Source organism: Mustela erminea, chromosome 10 (genome assembly GCF_009829155.1).
Source record: "Mustela erminea isolate mMusErm1 chromosome 10, mMusErm1.Pri, whole genome shotgun sequence".
NCBI classification, from domain to species: domain Eukaryota; kingdom Metazoa; phylum Chordata; class Mammalia; order Carnivora; family Mustelidae; genus Mustela; species Mustela erminea.
Window position 1 is genome coordinate 71,487,127 of NC_045623.1, and position 19,670 is coordinate 71,506,796.

Consider the following 19,670-nt stretch of genomic DNA (forward strand, 5'->3'; position numbering starts at 1 on the left):
TTATAAATATATATGCATTAAATATAGGAGTATCAGAAAATATAAGGCAAACAGTAACAGACCTAAAGGGAGAAATTGACAGCAGTACAACAATAATACGGAATAAATAAATCAGTAGATAGATTACACCGACAGAAAATGAATAAGGAAATCTCAGCCTTAAAAGACACAGTACACCAAATGGACTTAATACTCCATCTAAAATAAACAGAATACATGTTCTTCTCAAATGCACATGAAACATTCTTTAGGATAGGTCACATGTGAGTTCAAGAAGACTGAAATTAGACTAAGCTACTTTTCTAAACATAGCAATAGGAAACTAGAAATAATTACAAGAAAACTGGATAATTTGCATTGAGATTAAATAACAGTTTACTGAACATCTACTAGGAGAAATCAAAAGTACCTAGAGACAAATGAAAACAGAAATACAACGTACCAAAATTTGTGGGATGCAGCAAAAGTAGGTCTAAGAGGGAAATTCATAGCAAGGAGGTCTACCTCCAGAAAAAAGAGAAATCTCAAACAATTTAATTTTGCACCTTGGGACTAGAAAAGCAAGAATGAACAACATCCAAAGTTAGTAGAAGGAAGGAAATAATAAAGATCAGAATGAAAATAAATGAAATAGAGACTAAAAAGACAATAGAAAAGATCAATGAAATTAAGAGTTGGTTCTTTGAAAAGGTAAACAAAATTGACAAACCATTAGATAGATTCACCAAGAAAAAAAGGAGGGCTCAAATAAAGAAAATCAGAAATGGGGACGCCTGGGTGGCTCAGTTGGTTAAGCAGCTGCCTTCGGCTCAGGTCATGATCCCAGCGTCCTGGGATCGAGTCCCACATCGGGCTCCTTGCTCAGCAGGGAGCCTGCTTCTCCCTCTGCCTCTGCCTGCCATTCTGTCTGCCTGTGCTCGCTCTCTCCCGCCTCTCTCTCTGATAAATAAATAAAATCTTAAAAAAAAAAAAAGAAAAAAAAAGAAAATCAGAAATGAAAGAGGAGAAGTTACAATTGATACCACCAAAATATAAAGGATGATAAGAAGCTACTATGAATAGTCAAATACAAATAAATTGGACAACCTAGAAGAAATGAGTAAATTCCTAGAAATTGACAATCTCCTAAGACTTTTATTTGTTGGGAGGTTTTGGACTTCTGGTTCAATTTAATTACTAGTAATAAGTCTGTTCAGATGTTCTAGTTCTTTCTGAAACACAGTGGAAAACTACTCAGTCATAATAATGAAGTCTCACCATTTGCAAGAACATGGATGGACTTCAGGGTATTAGGCAGGTGAAGTAAGTGAGACAGAGAAAGACAAATAGTACGTGATTTAATTTATGTTGAATCTAAGAAACAAGACAGAACAAAACCCAGACTCATAGACAAAGAGAACAGATGGGTGGTTGCCAGAGAAGAAGGGTTGGGAGGGGTGATGTACAAAATGGGTGAAAGGGATGAAGAACTACAAAATTCCAGTTATAAAATAAATAAGTCATAGGGTTGTAATGTAAATTACATGGGGAATATAGTCAATAACATTGTGTTAACTTTTTATGATAACAAGACTTACTGTAGTGATTATTTCACAATGTACACAAATGTTAAATCTCTATTGTATACCTGAAACTAACATAATATAGTATGTCAATTACACCTCAGTTTAAAAAAAATACAGAAAGTAGGAAAATCATATTTATGCCATAACTATGTCTTTATTTTCTGTATGTAATTACTACCCTTACAGTACAACACAGCTACTTAGACAAGGACAGAAAACAGCATGGAAAATATGGAAATGGTTGTTGAGACATTGTGATTTTCATGTATATTTTTCTCTTTATTTTGATATCATTAGTATTATTATTTAATAATACTATATACAATGGAAAGATTATTTTTAAGGACATGGACTTTATAGTCAGAAGCTCAGCTTAAATCTTAGCTCTGTCATGTACTAGCTATGAGACTAGGCAATTTGCTTAACATTTTTGAGTGTTGTTTTCCTAATCTTTAAAATAAGGGTTAAAGACCAGCATTATGAGAGTGCTGGGAGGAAAAAAGAATAAACATTAAACAATACACCTGTTACATAGATGTTGATTTCTTAAGTTTTTCTGGAAAAGATTTATCAATTTAGAAAGATATACACATATGTACACACACATCAAAAAAAGTTGAAATAAAAACAGGTTAGGAAAAGTTAACAAGGGAAAATAAGGGCAGTTTAATAAATGTCAATTCCCTCCAGTTTCCCAATTCCTATCTCTTCAAAGTGTAGTGGGATTTAAGACTATTCTGTCTCCATTGTTCAGAAAGCAAAGATGAATGATGCTTGTTTTTCAAAAGCAAAAGAAAAGGAAAAAATGAAAAAGAGACATCTTCCTACCCCACTCTACTCCTAAACACAACACAACACAAGACAACACACACACATACTCACGCACACTCACACACCCTCTCAAAAGACTTCAAGATGTGTCCGTGGAGTTCCAAGAAAATAACATTTTGGTCTTTTTTTGTGGTGAACACATTTGCTTTCCCCACGTAACAAAAGGTATCATTTTGCTTTTAATTATGGGTTGTTATTATGCATTGCTTTTATTTGGCAAAGATGTTTGTTTCAGGAAAATTAATTTAGACAGTTCCATTTTCAAATAGCAATACCTTCTGTCCCAGGCTTACAAAGAACAATTAGATCTGGATTCTTTCCCCACAATCAAGCTGGCAATTTGTTATGGAAAGTCGTGGTCAATCAGCATGGAGTGGAGCTTCCACAAGAGCCAGTCAAATGCAGAAAATAGACTTTTATGGCCTGGCATTTTTACTTCCTGCAGTATATATAACTCTGACATCGTGCAGAGGTATTACTCTGGCTGGGCAGGAATACAGATTAATGTTGCCTCACTTTCAGTGCCAGAGTTTTATTCTGAATGTCATGATATTTTTCACAGGAACTCCACAGTTTCATGCAATTCAGCAAACATGACTGAAGGCTCGCTCTGTGCCAAGTACAGTGGTAGGAGCTGGAGATGCGATCTGAATCACACAGCATCCTTGTCCACAAGAGCTCACAGCCGGATGACTCACAGATAATTGCAACCCACAGTGATAACGTCTGTGGCCAAGGGTAGTGCAAGGTGCTGAGGGGCCTTGAAGAGGCACCTAACCCAGCCTGGGAGAGGAGGAGGTGGAGGTAATGAAATAAGAGAAAAGCCATAAATAGAGAAAGAGGGGAAGGAAAGCTTTCCAAGCAAGGATTCTTGGAATTAAAAATAAAAGTCTTACCAGACTGTGTTCCATTTATCCAGAGGTTATGTGTCAAGCACTAGGCTAACTGAGTTACTAAGTATGTGGGATGCTGAAACCATTTCAAAATATTATGCTGACCTGCCTGTGGTCATTTAACCAGTACCTGGTAAAGACAGATTCAGAGAAGGCAAATCGTTGGTTCATACAGCAAGCAAATGGCAAAGCTAGATCCAGAACACCTAACTTCTGGCTCCCAGGTGTTTCTGATCCATTAGCCGATTCAGTCCTTACCACAGTTCTGTGTGGAGCTACTGTGAACTCCTTCGCAATCTTGCTAAATCTGAAGGAGAATGGGAACAAAAGGAACTTGTGGAACACTTCCTTCAGTGTGATAAGATCTTTTTACTAGAAGTCAGATCCTCTAAGCTCTTCTATGTAAGTGGGGTAGAGTGACCTTGATACTCTCAAAAACCTGAAACTTTAGTATTTTATGGAGTCCTCTGTTTTATCTTTAAAAAAAAATGACGTGGGTTTTATATTATATCCCATAATATGGTAATGTTTATTGTAATATAAAAATTCTGAATGAAATTATAATTTGGTTAAAGACTCTTCTTATCTCCCTTTTAGGGACATGGAATTGAGAGACGGGTTATGTAATCTGCTCAGGGATTATACCACTCATGAGTGGCATATGAGTGTATGAGCTAGGATTTGTATCCGTTATCTGTCTTTTGCTGTGTTTTTTTTTTTTTAAAGATTTTATTTATTTATTTTACAGACATCACAAGTAGGCAGAGGGGCAGGCGGGGGGGGGGGGGCGGGAAGCAGGCTCCCTGCTGAGCAGAGAGCCCGATGTGGGGCTCAATCCCAGGACCCTGAGATCATGACCTGAGCCGAAGGTAGAGGCTTAACTACTGACCCACCCAGGTGCCCCCTGTCTTTTGCTGTTATCCATGACACAGACCTTATTCTGGCCCCAGGACTCTCACGACTACCACATTTCACTGCTGTCTGTGCTCCATAGGCCTTCTTCAAAAAGCATCACAGGAGCCCAAATACAGCTCTGCTGGTTTGGCACTGCATGACCCACTAAGCCCCAAAACACCCTTTCTAAGGACCCTAAGGAAAGATTTCCCTCACACCTCGGGTCAGGAAGGGTAGATTCTGTAATTCAACCGTTTTATTTTGGGGTTTTTATTTGTTTGTTTTTGCTTTTCCCGTAGGACACTGGGTATTTTGTAACTGTGTTTTCCACTACACTAATGTTGTTTAAAAGTAGAGAGCCAAATTCATACCCCACCCTAGCAAGTGAACAGAGTATCTCAGGATATGAGTTGTGAGTTATGACCTCATACCTAGCACCAGCTAATTACTCCTGTCCTTATCTTTTCTTTTTCTCAATGTCTTAAGTTACATGGTTTTTATTTTGTGGCTTTCTTTCATTGTAAGCTTCTTCAAATGCTTTTTTGGAATGAGTGTGATATATTAAGTGACCAAAAATGAAAATAAACAAATAGTCGTTGTTTCCAGGAGATACCCGATAGTCTCAAGAACTAAATGTCAAGCATAAACAGACTCATTAGCTCCCAGAGACAGAGGGGAGCCAGGGCCTCGTGGCCAGTCCAGACTCCTGTTCTATTTTTTTCTTTAAAGTTGGCCCCACCTTCCCAATGAAAAGTAAAATAACTTTTATACTTTACGGGCCATTTTACTTACCACCTCTTGAAGGAGGTCCTCTTGATAACTCTTCAGTTAAAAACAGTTAAGCAAGTAAACTACGTGACTTTGAAACTCAGAATAAAGTCCTCAAAAATTCCTCCCCTATCCCTCACTCCCTCGCTTTCCTTAATTTTTTTTTCTAGGCATCTGTGCTTTTCTAGGCACTGGACTATAGACATAGATCCCTTCATTTCACTCCACTGAAGGAGGTATGCAGGCAAACAGTACAGAACAATGTGGCAGGTGACCTTAAAAGCTGCTCCCTTTCCCTCCAGGACTCAGTCTACTTTGCTTTGACATAAAGTAGTTGGGCTGGTGATTTCCAAGCCTCCTTGCTCTGATCTCCCAGAGGCTGGGTTACGGGATAGCCTCACTCGTACTGCATCTCAGTGACCTTAAGGATGAAGAGTAATCACAAATTTAAAGTATAAATTAAGGGTCTTAAAGGCATATCTTTTAAACTCTGAAGTCTGATTCTGTAAAAGAAAGTTGTGGTTTGCTCAAAACCTATGAAGAAAGAGAATTTCTAACCACATAACTTGCTCTGGTAATAATCTAAAATGGTAAAGCTGCAACAGACTCCTCCAGGCCCTGTGAGAAGGCAGACACAGGGATAATAGAGGGATATGAAAAATGTGCTGCTCCTGACCTTGGAGGAGAAGACGGGGACAAGAGATGAAGAGAGGAGAAGTGGAGGTGGGGAGAAAAAACAGGCTAGTGTGTAAACAATTATAATGGGAGACACTATTAAATCAATACCTGAGTGCTCTGAGGTCCATGGGTGCCCTGGGCAGTAGGTGGGGGCGGGGGGGTGGGCAAGCTGACAGCTATGTATACAACCTCTCCAGCCTTGAGCTGCACCATCACTGCAGGTGCCCAGGCGGCGTCATATCGCCAGGAGCAGGGGATAGGGAAGAAACAATCTGTCCTGGCAGGGAATCTTCCGAGTCATGACTGGAACAGCCTTCCTCTTGCTGTTTCTTGATGTGCGGCTCTTTCCTCCAGAACTGGGATGGTGAAGTCCTTTGCGCCAAGCCCCCCTCTAAACTGTTTGGTGTTTCAGGATGAGACATGTGTCCTTTCTCTCGAGCGGGAGTGAGGGTTTCAGCTGTTTATCCCGCCCTCTTTAAAAACCTGATCCACCCTTCCGTATGCAATCTTTGAACACGTATTTAAGACACCGTCCATTCTACCAGGAAGGCTGAACCCCATCCTTTCTGTCATGGAGTCTAGACTGTAATCAGAATGGCTAATCAAATATAATCATGGGTAAATAGGGACTCCTGGCTGGCTCAGTCAGTGGAGCGTGTGACTCTGGATCTCAGGGTTGAAAGTTCAAGCCCCACATTGGGTGTAGAGATTACCTTAAAAATAAAAATAAAAAAATCTTTGAAAAACACACATGTATATGTAGAATTTTGAACTGTGAACACAACAAAGAGACAGTACAGAAGGTCAGTCACACGTTAGTCATCCCTTCTATCACTAGCCCTGAGTGCAGAGGCTGTTCCAGTTGTACAGCATCGCCCACCACGCTCCTGCTGCTTCTCTGCCTACAAACTGGGAAATCAGCCAGGACGTTGTCCTCGTTTCTCACAACTAATGGCTCTCAGGACTAAGCGAGTATAGGCTTCAGAGGTCAACAGTTACCAGTTTGAATCTAGACTCTTCCACTTAGTAGCTGGGAGCTTGGGCAGATAATCTACCCCCTTGGCCCTCAGTTTCTTCATTTGTAAAAAGGGGTAACAGTGGCTGGCTCAGAAGGTGGTGAGCACTGGCATATAGTAGATGCTCAACAAATGGCTGCCACTCTGGCCTCCGCTGCTATCACTCCTGCTCCCAAAATGGCTTTGCAGTTTCCTGGGCTCCCCCATTTCTGCTTGCCCTGCCTTGTGCTGTCTGCCAGAGGCTGAACTAAAAGGCTCCTTTAAGCTGCCCTGGGGATGAAAGCCACTTGCATGCCTGACTTTTCCAATAACAGGAAGCTCCGAGAGCAGAAACCACTCAGTGAAATATATTGAAGCAATCTCCCGTTTACAGCTCCAGCTTTTGTCTGCCACCCCACTCTACTTCTCGCTGAATTTAACTCTTAGTTGGGGGATTCGGTTTCTGCCTTGGGTGAGGCTTAATCTTGCTCCCTGAGTTAAAAGGCTAATGCACTTTTTATTATCCTGATGGGACAGGTACCAGAAGGGAGGGGCTCAGGTTCCCCTAGAAGGTGAATGGGCATGAGGGGTGCCCAGGGGTGTTATCCGGGCATTAGCCGGTGGGCCAGGTGAGACTTGAGGATATGTCGAACCCTCATTATAGTACCTTTCCTCCTGTTTTTCTTTGGAGCACTTACTATAATTGAGATTAATTCATCTTGTATGATTATTTGCTTAATATGTTTGTCTTTTCCATTTAACTATTAGCTATCTCTGAAAACAGAGACTGTCTCTCTCATGCCCTGTCCTGAGGAACATTAAGGGCACAGAGTAGATGCTCCATTGATGTTTATTGAATTAACTAACAGATAAATAAATGAAGGGTCAGAATGAATGCACGTGCTATCCGGGAAAGCCGTGTCACACAGCCGTTGTGTAGCATGAGAAGTGGAAAGAGGGCCATGTCAAGGACAGGAAGTGGTGCTGGGGAGCAGGGAAGACGGTGGTGAGCAGTATGGTCAGGCAAACAGAAGGCAGGCATCTCGCTTCCGTGGGGTGTGGACATGAGCTCAGGGCCTTGAGACGGTAGTTTCCAAATTTCCATAATCCCTGCTCCTTTTCCTCAGAGGGGACTGGCTCTCCCCACTCCTTCCCCTGCCAGGTGAGAGTCAGTCTTCTGTATGTAGCACTGACCCACGTAACGAAGCCCACTTTTGCTGTCTGGAGTTTGGTTCTGAACATAATAGGTAACTTTTTGTTTGTTTTACAAATAAAAGTTAATATTAAAATATAAAAACTCCTTTTTCAAATAGCCCATAAAACCCATGGAGATTTTTCACACGCTCCTTGAATGCCAAGCTAGCAAATCTACTCTTTATCAGAAATACAATGTGAATCATTAGATTATTCTAAGAAAGGAGAAATTTAATTTTAGAATGATCAATTCTGCAGCCAGTGAGGACGCTAGACTGGAATAAAAGAGATCAGAAGCAGCAAGTTTAGAGAGAGGCCAACAGCATGTGAAATACTTTTCTAGGGAGCTGGCTATGCCCAGGGTAGTGCAGGGAGGGGGTAGGAGAGCCCTAGATGCTTTGAAAATGACTACGGCTGGGGAGGGGAGCAACCGAACAGGGAAGTGAGGTTGCAGGAACAGAAGGGCCTGAGCCCTGAATCCAAATGTGTGCCCATGCCCCTGTAACCCCTGTTCCTGGAGGGTGTTGATCTTCAGGTCTTCCCCAGGATGGCCAGCTTTTGGAGTGACAGGAGAATGCACAGGGATACTGGTGCACTTGTTTAAATCATCTCCAGTCTATGCCATGAAAGACTGACTTTTCCCCAAATAGCTACTCTGCATGAAACACAGAAAGCAAAACAGAACACATAATCAGCGACTATTCTCTTCTACCACGCAGAACCCCACACATCAAACCAGCCCCTGAGCTCCCAGAACACCACGTCCCTTTCTCATTCTGAGAAGTAATTGCAATGCAGTTCGTGACCAAAATGAAAAGTCCATTTTTAACCATAGCCTCATAATTACCCATCCAGATGAAGAAAGCCAAAGTCTCTGTGGTCCAATCCCTAGGTCCCCAAGGCAGAAACAGGATTCTGAGAAAAATTATGGGACCAGTGTGTGTGTGTCTACCAGGAGAGAGGGGAACAAAACTAAAGACCTCTTCTGATGCCCAGCTGAGCAGGACCCTGTTTAGTTGTCTTTCTGGTAACAGGTGAGCAGCAGGTCTTTACAGAGCATCATCTGTTGGTCAGACACTGGGCTAGTGCTTGAGGGGAGAGTTGTAATGATGCCATAGCCCCTGCCCTCAGGGGAACAGGGAGCTCACAACAGAGAGGACAGAGGAGTAAATAGGCCAGGGAAATGCAGTGTCTGATGGGGAAGGTCAGGGGCACAAGGACAAGATCCAGTCAGCTTTGGCAGGTCTAGACAGACTTTACCCAAGAGGTGGCATGCTAGTTGAGAGCTAGATAACAAGGAGGAATTAGCCAGACAAAGCAGGTTGGGTACAGGATTATTGTTCCAAGAAGAGGGGATTGTGCAAAGGCCTAGGAGGGAGAGCACAACAAATCTGGGGAACTAGAAATGGTTTATCATGCTATCTCTGTCTCAGAACCTGAGAGAACAGGAGCTAGAAGGCAGGAACTGGATCGTGGAAGTTGTCCAATAACAGCTCAAAGGTTACACTAATGAATTTTAAGATGCGCATTCTGGAAAGTTCACTCCACGTGCAGCTGAAGTATGGACGAAGGGAAGGCCCAAGATTTGAAGGAGGGAAGCGAGTTAAGAGGCTGTTGTGGAACATAACAAATAGCATGGAGGACATGGGGAGACGGAGAGGAGAAGGGAGTTGGGGGAAATCGGAAGGGGAGGTGAACCATGAGAGACTACGGACTCTAAAAAACAATCTGAGGGGTTTGAAGAGGCGGGGGATGGGAGGTTGGGGTACCAGGTGGTGGGTATTAGAGAGGGCACGGATTGCATGGAGCACTGGGTGTGGTGAAAAAATAATGAATACTGTTATGCTGAAAATAAATAAAAAATAAATTAAAAAAAAAAAAAGAGAGAGAGACTGTTGTAAAAGAGTAGGTGCTGTATGGTGAGAAGCCCCAAGACTCAGCGTGAGGGGGCACAGAGCCAGAGCGGCACTCCGAAATCCTGGCTTTCAGCCGCTGTGCTCCCCACTCTGCCTGGGGTCCAGAGGGATTCTTTCTCTTTTTCTCAGTTTCTCCTCCCTGTTATGCTCCTGGAAGTTTATCTACACTCTTTTTTATGCATGAGGTACCTAATTGCTGACTAGCTTAAGTAGCACACCTAGGATAACGCTGCTCAGCGATGATAGAATCAGGATTCACACTTTGTCTCATTTTGAGTTGGACTCTTTCTACAAAATGCTTTCTATAACTGCAGTGAGAGGGGCTCCAGATATGAAAAAAGAATACCTTCCTGGTTGGTTATTGCCGGGAAAAAGTGTCCCAGGTATTCAGAGGACTTTGTCTACACCACAAGGCTGCAGTTGCTGGGCTTTTCAAACTGCCTCCTTATAACAAAATAACCAAGTGATATTCTACTGATTATCTTGCTGATTGAGACCACCTTCCCTGAAAAAGGGACTAGAAAACAAAACCACAGTTTTAAGAGCAAACATATCTGTTATGACAAGAAATATATGTGATTTACACTCTCATACTTCAGAACAAAGACTCAGCCTGGGACAAAAAATATAATGTTGCATGAAATTAAAAATTACTTCATTTATTAGATATAAATAAGATCTCATTAAACTAAACACAAACAAGAAAGATTACAAGAAAGTACATCAAAATGCTAACTGGGTTTCTCTTTCAGTGGTGGGATTTCATTAATTTTTACTTTCTCAGTTTTCTGGAAATTTGGAAAATTATAAAAAATAAGCATGTGTTGTTTTCATAATTACAAAATTTTTAAAGATGGATTCTTGAACTTGAGACAACAGTCGTTTTCATTGAGAATAATTTAACCCATGAAATATCCAAAATTCCTAGGTAAGCTTTCTACTGGACCCACCTTTCAGTATTTCCCCACCTTGGGGCAGTTATCTGGAACCAGAGGTGCAGTGACATTGCATTAACAAGACAGCTTCCACTGGATGCATGGGGGAATAAGGATAACTCGTGGAGCGAGTGTGCAGGCCAACAGCTCCTTGAGCGTGCACTCCAGATACTCTGCCATCCCTGGCGGGCACTAAATTGGGAAATTGTTCCTGTTGACCTTGGAACCCCCAACACCCATGGTCTTTATCCAGTCATGACTCAGCATTTACACATGGTGATTAAGCACAGAAATGGGTTTCTTCTGAAAGTCTGTAAGGAAACACTTTTACCAAGGAAAGCTGAATTCAGGGCTCATACACAGCTAAGAATCTATAGATCAACTCCTAAGAGACCTGGGTCTGGCTTCGTCACACTGCTCCAGGAGTCCCTAGAATACCATACAGGCGCAATAGGACACATTTCTGTCTGTGGAGGCCTGGAATTTCTTCACCTGAGAAGGAACATTCTCCCCTCACACCCCTCAAATCATATACATACACACACACACACACACACACACACAGGCACACACTACTGCTACCACACATGTGATAGTCTTGCCTTCCTCAGACAGTAGCTTATGGTCAACTAGTGGTTCAGCTGGTCAACTCTTAACCAGCAGGTCCTGTCAACCTACCAAAACTGCTGCCCAGCTAGCCAACCTCATCTCCTCCAGCTAACATTGCATGTTCTACCATCCAAGCGGTTAGATCCTATACCTGCTCCAGATGAAAGACCCTTAATCGCTCTCATTTGGTAACCAATTATAATTTGGTAACTCTTTATGTCCAGCATGGCCCCCTCCATGTATAACAAATTATACATTACATACACACATCATGCACCTTAATTTTAAAAATGCCATACAGTTTTCATTGACAATCCCAAGTGGTGATACTAGGCAGACTCTTTCATAATGAAAAATTTATCTTTCATTCTATTCTTTTTATTTTTGAAGAACTTTGAGAGAATTATTTCCAGTTTCTTAGGTAAAACTCGTTGCATGGTGATTCTTGAAGGTACCCTGAAAGAATTTTTCTTTTTCTTTTTTCATTCTTATTTACACATACAACAGGCAGATTTTGCAGTCCTATCTTAAGAGCCACAGGTTAAACAGCCTACACTTATCTGCTTAGACCACTAGGTGGTGCACACATATGTGTGTGAACCATAGGTTAAATGGGCTTGTCACTGGGTTAGATTTAATTCATCACCACAGGATTGGTACAAACAGTAGGAGCTGCTGGAGTCCAGTAGAGACAGTGATTCTATGTGTGGGCTAAGAGAAGGAAGGGCTCCCACAGGAGGTGGATGGCCAGTGCTGGCTGTGGAGATGATAGGAACAAAATCGTAAAGGTGAGAAAGCCTAAAGACGTGGCAGAGGGAAAGTCCTATAGCGGAAGTGGCATGTTTGCTTTCAATGCTGATGAATTCCTATTTAAGAGTAGCAGAGGGAATGACAGAATAGTTGAATCATTTGAACCAGATGACATCAAACATTCTTTCCAGACCTTTGTGCTGGAACTAGAGATAGAGAGATGAAATGACAGCCTTATCCTCAAGTAAGGACCTCATGAGGGAAACAGAAGAAACAGACAGTTGAAACAACGTGATACAAAAGGTTGGCTTTACAAGATGCATTAGAAGAACAAGTGTGGACTGTTCTGTTCAAAGGACAGATGGAGGTTAGGTTTGAAAGTTGACATGCAGAGAAAATGTCATGGATGTCTGGAGCAGTGAGGGGAGACCTCCAAGAAGACAGAAGGTCATGAAAAATTAGGCAGAGAGAATAGCATAAGCAAAGTCATTGGGGGTGGGGGTGTGGTAAAAGGATAATGTGGATTCTAGGAATGCTTCATTGAATTTAGCAAATGCTTACAGAGGGCTACTATATGCCATGGACTGAATAATACATCTTCTAGGCGCTTATGATACTCTCCAACTAGTGAGGAAGACACACATGCACTGAAAATTACAATGTCAAAGAAGAGCTGAAAATTTGAGTCCTTTGAGCCCCCAGTGTTCTGTCTACAGGGATTCACAGGAACACTTCACACCAGAAGAGGGAGCCCGTAAGCACAATACCTGGTTGCATTTGACTCCCTTTCTCTGAAGATATTTCTCTTGCCGGCGTTTTACAGGTGCGAAGTTTGAGGCCAGAGATATGCAGTAAGTTATCCAAACTCCACAGAGAAGCCAAGAAAAAAGCCCACGTCTGTCTGCCTCCTGTCAGGTTTTCTTCTCTTTTTTCTCCACTGGAGCCTGGACACAGAGTCACCATTTAGAGATAGCTCTTAATTAGGAAATAGACTCTTCTCAAATAAATAAACTTCTTTCACCAACCACAGTCATCACAAAGTCAAGCTTATGGGAAAACAGAGGGACATATTGTATTCTTTCCTCATGCATGAGAGGAGTGCTGAGCCACAAAGGTTGGCCTTGGCAAAGGCAGCTTGAGCCAATTGTGCTACTGGCCTGGTTCTGTGTTTGAGAGGGAAGACGGTCCGGCTCCAGCAGTCCTTCTAGCCCATGTGTGTGGGTGTGTGTTTCTTTTCAGAGCAAGGATGTGTGTTTACAGTGTAGGTCAGTGACATCTTGGAGTTGCATTGTTTGCTTGAAAATGTCAACTGGAATGAGTTAGAAGCTGGCAGGAAAACAGTGATGTTGATTGAGAAGTCCATGAGGTAATAGAGATCTGCTTTTAGTTTCATGAGAAGTCAGTGAAGTAAGAGGTCGAGATATCTTAAAGAGTTTGATAGGGACAGATCAAAGTTAAATAGAGGAGGAAGGAGACAATGAGGGCAAGAAGATTTGAGACCAGGTCTTATGAAGAAAGGACATAGGAACTGGGCATCTTTAGCCTGGAGAGAAGACACAGATCTGCAGATGTCCCAACCCTTGTGATGGGCTGAGGCAGCTAGAAACAGTGACAATGTCATAAGGAAGCCACATTTAATCCTGCATAAAGGACAGCTAACAAACTATCAAGAAGTAGTGAGTTCTCCATCAAGAAAAGGGGAGAAACAAGCAGTTCATACAACTGGTGGGGCCATTGTAGAGGGGATCCTGTTCTCATAGCAGATCAAACTCAATGACTTTTGAGTTCCAAGTATTCACGATTCTTTTTTTTCTTTAAGATTTATTTATTCAAAAGAGAGGAAGAGTGTGCACAAGTGCAGGGAGGCGCAGAGGGAGAAAAAGAGAATCTTAAACAGACTCCTGCTGAGCATGAAGCCCAATGAGTGGCTCCATCCCAGGACCCTGAGATCATGACCTGAGCTGAAATCAAGAGTCAGCCCCTTAAGTGCCTGAGTCACCCAGGCACCCCCAAGTATCCACAATTCTACGGAAAAGGAAAAAATAGCTCATATAGACCAAAGGCCACATGGACTATAGTAATAACAACAGCATCAATACTGTGTCTTTTTATTGAGCACCTATAAAGCTTCAGGCATCATCATAATTATTTAGGTGTATTGTATTTTGGGCTTTTAAGCCAGCATCAGAACTGACTGGATTCTAATACTGGCCCTGCCATTTAATGAAGATGTTCTCTTGAGCAGATAATTTTCCTCTCTGAACCTCATGCAATACCGACCCTGTAGGACTGCCAAAAGTATGAAAAGAAATAACACATCAAAGCACCTGGTACTGTGCCTGGTCTATATTTCTTGCTCAAAAAATGTTACTGCCTTCCCATTTCTGCTTAAGCAAAATTTCAGGAAGCTGTTCTCCATTCTTAGAGAGAGGCAAGATAGTGCAGGAAATACTGATAAGGTGAAATATGGCAAAGGATCCATTAGAAGAAATATCAGATAATCAGAAGCTCCTACAATATGTAGCCTAGAGCAGTGGTTCTCAAAGTGGAGTTTGTTGAACCCCTTTTTGAGAAAAAAAAACAAAAAACAAAAAAAAAACAGATTTCCAGAGCCATTTATAGAAATCCAAGTGTAGAAAAGAGAGCGAACTCATCTGGGGCTTAAGAAATCCTAACTTAAGTTTGTAGGAGAGTTGCTCACTGCCCCACCCCCAGCCTCTATATACACTTCTCCACCCTCAGGTTCCCATGACATCCAAGTCAGGACAGAGGCTCCCTGAAGGTAGTCTCTGATGTGGGGCAAGCCTGCTGAGATACTGATCTCCTCAGTCCTTGGGTTAGCCAAGGGCAGTTGCCTCCAAATCCAAGCAGCCTAATCCATATGGCCCAATGTACCAGACAGATATTTGCTGTGATTGTTATATGGTACAAAGAGATGAGGATTCAATTCGACAAAAATAATGGTTTGATCATCAGTAATTAAAATTGTCATAGTGTTGCTGAGCAAATTTAAAAAATAAACCAGCCCAGGAATATCTTGGTTAGAAGGGAATATATGGAGAGTGACGGTGACATAAGGACCCAAAGCGAAGGATTGCCAGGATACAAGACACTGAACCAGTATGGCCAGTGTGAACAGAGATTATCTGGTACAGAAGAATGAGCCAATGGCCTTTCCCTAAGTATAGTATAGGTTTGCCTGGAAGACCTCTAAAACCTCTCACTTCTGACCATCCAAGGATAAACAGAAAGGCCATCCATTCCCTTCGTCTCTAGGGTTCAATGCCTCTGTGCAGAGTTTTGAGTGAGCACCCCATTCTCCACCTTATACCCTGCTCTATGTGTCTGCATGTCTATCCTGAGCTGCTAAGCACAGTCTGGCTCTGGCTCAATTCCGTGATCTCACAGTATGTTTTCTTTTGCAGCAACAGCGGCAGCTTGACCTCCTGACAATAACCAGCCCCGGTGAGTAGGTGCAGCCATTCTGCTTTGGCTTTTCCCTTATTTCCTAGAGCGATGCCTGGTGGCCTAAACAAACGCAATTCCTGCCCTCCTCCTTTGACTCCCTGGATGAACAGCAGAATTCTCGGTGCCATGAGTAATGCTTCTCCCTCCATCCTCTGCCCCTTGGGCAGTTGTTTTTTGTTTTTGGTTTGTTTTTGTTTTTTTTTTCCCCTCCTCCCTCCCAGCTTTGTGCTGCCTCCGCTTGACTCTGCAGATGACAGAGTCTCTGATGTTGTTCCATATTCCGGGACCAAGTTCTCCCCAGATCATTCAATAGACTCGAGTGTCAAGGAATTGTCCTGGTCTTATGAGAAAGAAGTTTTGAAATCATGGGAACAGGGAAACTGCCTGGCAGGGGGCATGAAATGGAGGAAGGATGGCTCATAAGGAGGGACTTGTCTGAGAAAGTGATCAGGTTTGGTCTTCCGTGCTCAGGATTAGAATAACTCTTGTCTCTCCCTTTAGGGGAAAGTCAAGTTCCCCCAACAAAGCTGTGGCCATGAGATTAAAAGGTCCTTTCTTCTCCCTAAGCAGGGCATCTGCCTAAAGAGTGGTTGAGTAGTTTAATCCTGCCTAAGAGGTATTTTATTTTGGTTTGGGAACTTGAGGCAAAACTGACCAAGGTTATTCTCTTTTGGGATCCAAGAGGATGATGATGCCAGCAGGGTTAGTGAGCATTCAAGAATGGGTGTGGTGGGTCCTATTCATCTGTTCAAAATATTTAACAGCCCTGGTGACCCCCTGCTGAGCGAAGCATTAACACTTTGGCTACTGGACTCTGGGGAGATGGGATCCTGGGGGAGGGGCAAGTGTGACAGAGTGGTTGCATGGCAGGGTTGGGGGCTCTAGGAGTGGCTAATTACTGATAAATATGGAGGCCATTTCGATATGCTGGCAACCAGTATGGCTGTACCCTGTTATCTCTGTCTTTTACCAAGCTCGCCATGCTGTATCTGGGTGCCAGGTGGCTCACTTACAAAGAGATTGAAGAATTGCCCTGTGCAGGCACTAGGTTAGCACAAACACTAGTTTATCTGGTCTCAGTCACTGAGGTGTAAGATAGTGACTACAAATGTGAGTTGGATCTACCCAGTTCAGGTGACCCTACTATCCTTCTACCTTGTGGAGATTTTTGAACTTGGGACTTTAGAAGAACAGAGAGGAAATAGTTTGAAAAATGTTTCATCTGTTCTATAGATGAGCTATGTTTAATATATATATATATGATAAACATGTAGAAATTCCAAATCATGGACTAACATAACTAGAGTGTTCCACTCCTGTGACCTACCAATCCCTCCCCACTAAGGTGTTGGTGAAGGATTATCTTTGTCCCGTCTCGTTTGATTTCTGTTCTTTGTAATTGTGTACTATTCTACTCCACACATGGTAACCCAAATTGCCTGCTTCCACATTTCAGTCTAATGGTCACATGGTCATACCCTGGTATGACACTGATGTATGAATTGGAGGGGATTCTCGATATGTCTTCAGACCCCATTTACTGCAGTTCTTTTGTACTAGCTCTTTCTGTTCCTAATTGCTGCTGCTTTAATTCAAGCAGAAAAATTGTGATTCTAAGTGTACTCCTTTTGAAGAGCTGTGGAACTGCAAAATGCTAAGCGCTGCCAGAATTTGGAATGGTTTATAATTTTGCCTACTTTTGGATGGAAAAAAAAATACCTCCTGGGTCAAAGCTTCCCAAAAGGTGTGTTGTGAGTGGTGCACTGTTGTACTGCAAGTAGGCTACCTTTGTGTGGTATCATGAGATACACACTTGTGAGACATTAATCCAATTACCTCTCAGGGATACAGGTAGGACCTGGACAGCTGGAGCTCCCAGAATGGTAGCCTCACTCCAGTTGCCAGACAAATATTCACTTGTGCCATGTATTACCGTGGGCCGTGTATTACCATTTGTACCATCTATGCTGGAGAGTCTTCTATTTAAAAAAATTTATAAATCTAATTGAGACTTTTCTACACTCCTACCTGATTGCAACTTTCTCCCTTCACCCTATAAGTAACCACTATAATAAATTCAATATTTTTTCCATATCTTTATATACCCCCCCAAAAAATAGGTGTAACTGGTATTCTTTTAAAAATTCCTTTAATACTCTGGTTTCTCTTCAGATCGCATAAATCTTTCGCCTTTTCATAAAAATTCCTTTAAATAATGCCACACTGTAAATGACATTCCATGACTTTCCCCCTAATCATTATTATAGTGTAGAGTTTAATTCAGGTAGATTCATGTACCTCTGGTTTATTCATTTTAACTGCTATATAGTATTTCGCATATGATTATATCACTATATCTCCACCTTATTCATCATAATTTAGGCTATTTCCAGTTTTTTTTAATAGATTTTATAATTGCCAAGATGCTACTAGGAGGATTTTGTGCCTGTCTGCTTGTGTATAAGGGCATATAGTTAGAGGAATTATTGATTATGTGCGTCTTCAAATTTACTATGTAATGCCAATTATTTTCTAAGGTAGTTGAACAAATATATACTTCCAGCAGCAAAGTATAAGAGTTTCTACTTCCTTGAATCCCCAGTACTTGGAATTGTCAGACTTACAAAGTTTTACCTGTCATCATGATAAATGTGAAATGATATTCCATTGCTTTTATAATAATTTCCCTGATTGCTGATGGGGTTGAGTATCTTTTCATATGCCTATTGACCACTTTGGTTTCTTCTTTGGTGAATTGACTTTTCATATCCTTTTTCCATTTTCAATTGGGTTATCATTTCTTTTTATGGACATACAGTTCTTTATTAGTCTGAATATCAATACTTTGTCACTTATATGCATTGCAAATATCTTCTTCCAGACTGCGGCTTGTGTGGGTGGTTTTTTTTTTTTTTTTTTTTTTTAGTTAATAATGTACTTCTACATGGAAGATTTTAAATATTTTATTGGGGTTAAATTAATCAATCTCTTACTTTATGAGCTTTGCTTTTGTGACTTTTTAAAGAAATCTTTCCCTACCTGGATATCATATTCTTCTGTACTTATTTATAAGAATTGTCAAATTATGTGTCATATTTGGGTCTTTATCTCATTTAGTACTGATATTTGTGTATGATATGACTTAGGGATTTAATTTTTTTGTTTACATATGGATAACCCCTTGTCTCAGCACACTACAACAACTAGTACCGCCTTTCTCCCACTTATCGGCAATTACGTGTCTGTCATATAACAATTTTTCTATACACAGAATCTGTTTCTGAACTTTCTGTATTATTCCATTGGTCTACCACACTTATTCTGCATTAACTCCATACTGTCTTATTTATAATAAATCTTAATTTTTTAAAAAGATTTTTTTATTTGACAAAAAGAGACACAGCAAGAGAGGGAACACATGCAGGAGGAATGGGAGAGGGAGAATCTGTCTTCCCTCCGAGAAGGGAACCCCATGTGGAGCTGGATCCCAGGACCCTGGGATCATGACCTGAGCCAAAGGCAGATGCTTAATGACTGAGCCACACAGGCAACCAATAAATCTTAATTTTAATATTATCTTTATAATTACAGGGAGATATCCTTCTACATTTCCCTTTTGTGGTAATCTTTTGGAAACAGTATCATCTGTTTATTTTTTAAAGTAATATCTAAAAATCCATGTATTGTAACAGGTGAATTTATTCTATATATATTTATTATAATTACTGGTATACTTGAATAAATACCTACCACCGTATTTGTACTTTCTATCATTCACTTTCTTTGTTTTTTTTTTCCTCTTGTTCTGCCTTTTTTTAGTATTAAATTTTGTATATTACCTGCCTTCCCCCAACTCATCTACAGATTTGGATGCTTTTGATTTTATTTCTAACCTAAATGGGTTACCCTTTGGATATACATTTCATGATGTATTTTCTTACAAAATCTACAGCCTTTGACACAATTAGCCTTCATAAAAAGTAGAGTAAAAGATGGACTAGTTGAAGCACCTGGCTGGTTCAGTCAGTAGAACATTTGACTCTTGATGTTGGGGTCATGAGTTCAAGCCCCACGTTGTGGGTAGAGATTACTCAAATAAATAAATAAACTCTTTAAAAAAAAAGAGAGAGATAGACTAGTTGTTGTATGGTGCTGAGAAAATGGGTTATCTATA

The 19,670-nt window shown here is 41.3% G+C and overlaps 1 protein-coding gene across 2 annotated transcripts in view; it reads left to right on the plus strand.

The window, feature by feature from the left end:
- AGBL4 (ATP/GTP binding protein like 4) overlaps window positions 1-19,670 on the plus strand; it is a 1,622,967-nt gene that overhangs the window by 1,295,564 nt on the left and 307,733 nt on the right. For both annotated transcript variants that reach the window (XM_032303312.1, XM_032303313.1), the window contains exon 6: window positions 15,454-15,493. In XM_032303312.1, the coding sequence (XP_032159203.1) occupies window positions 15,454-15,493 (40 nt within the window). The remainder of the gene's footprint in view (window positions 1-15,453; window positions 15,494-19,670) is intronic.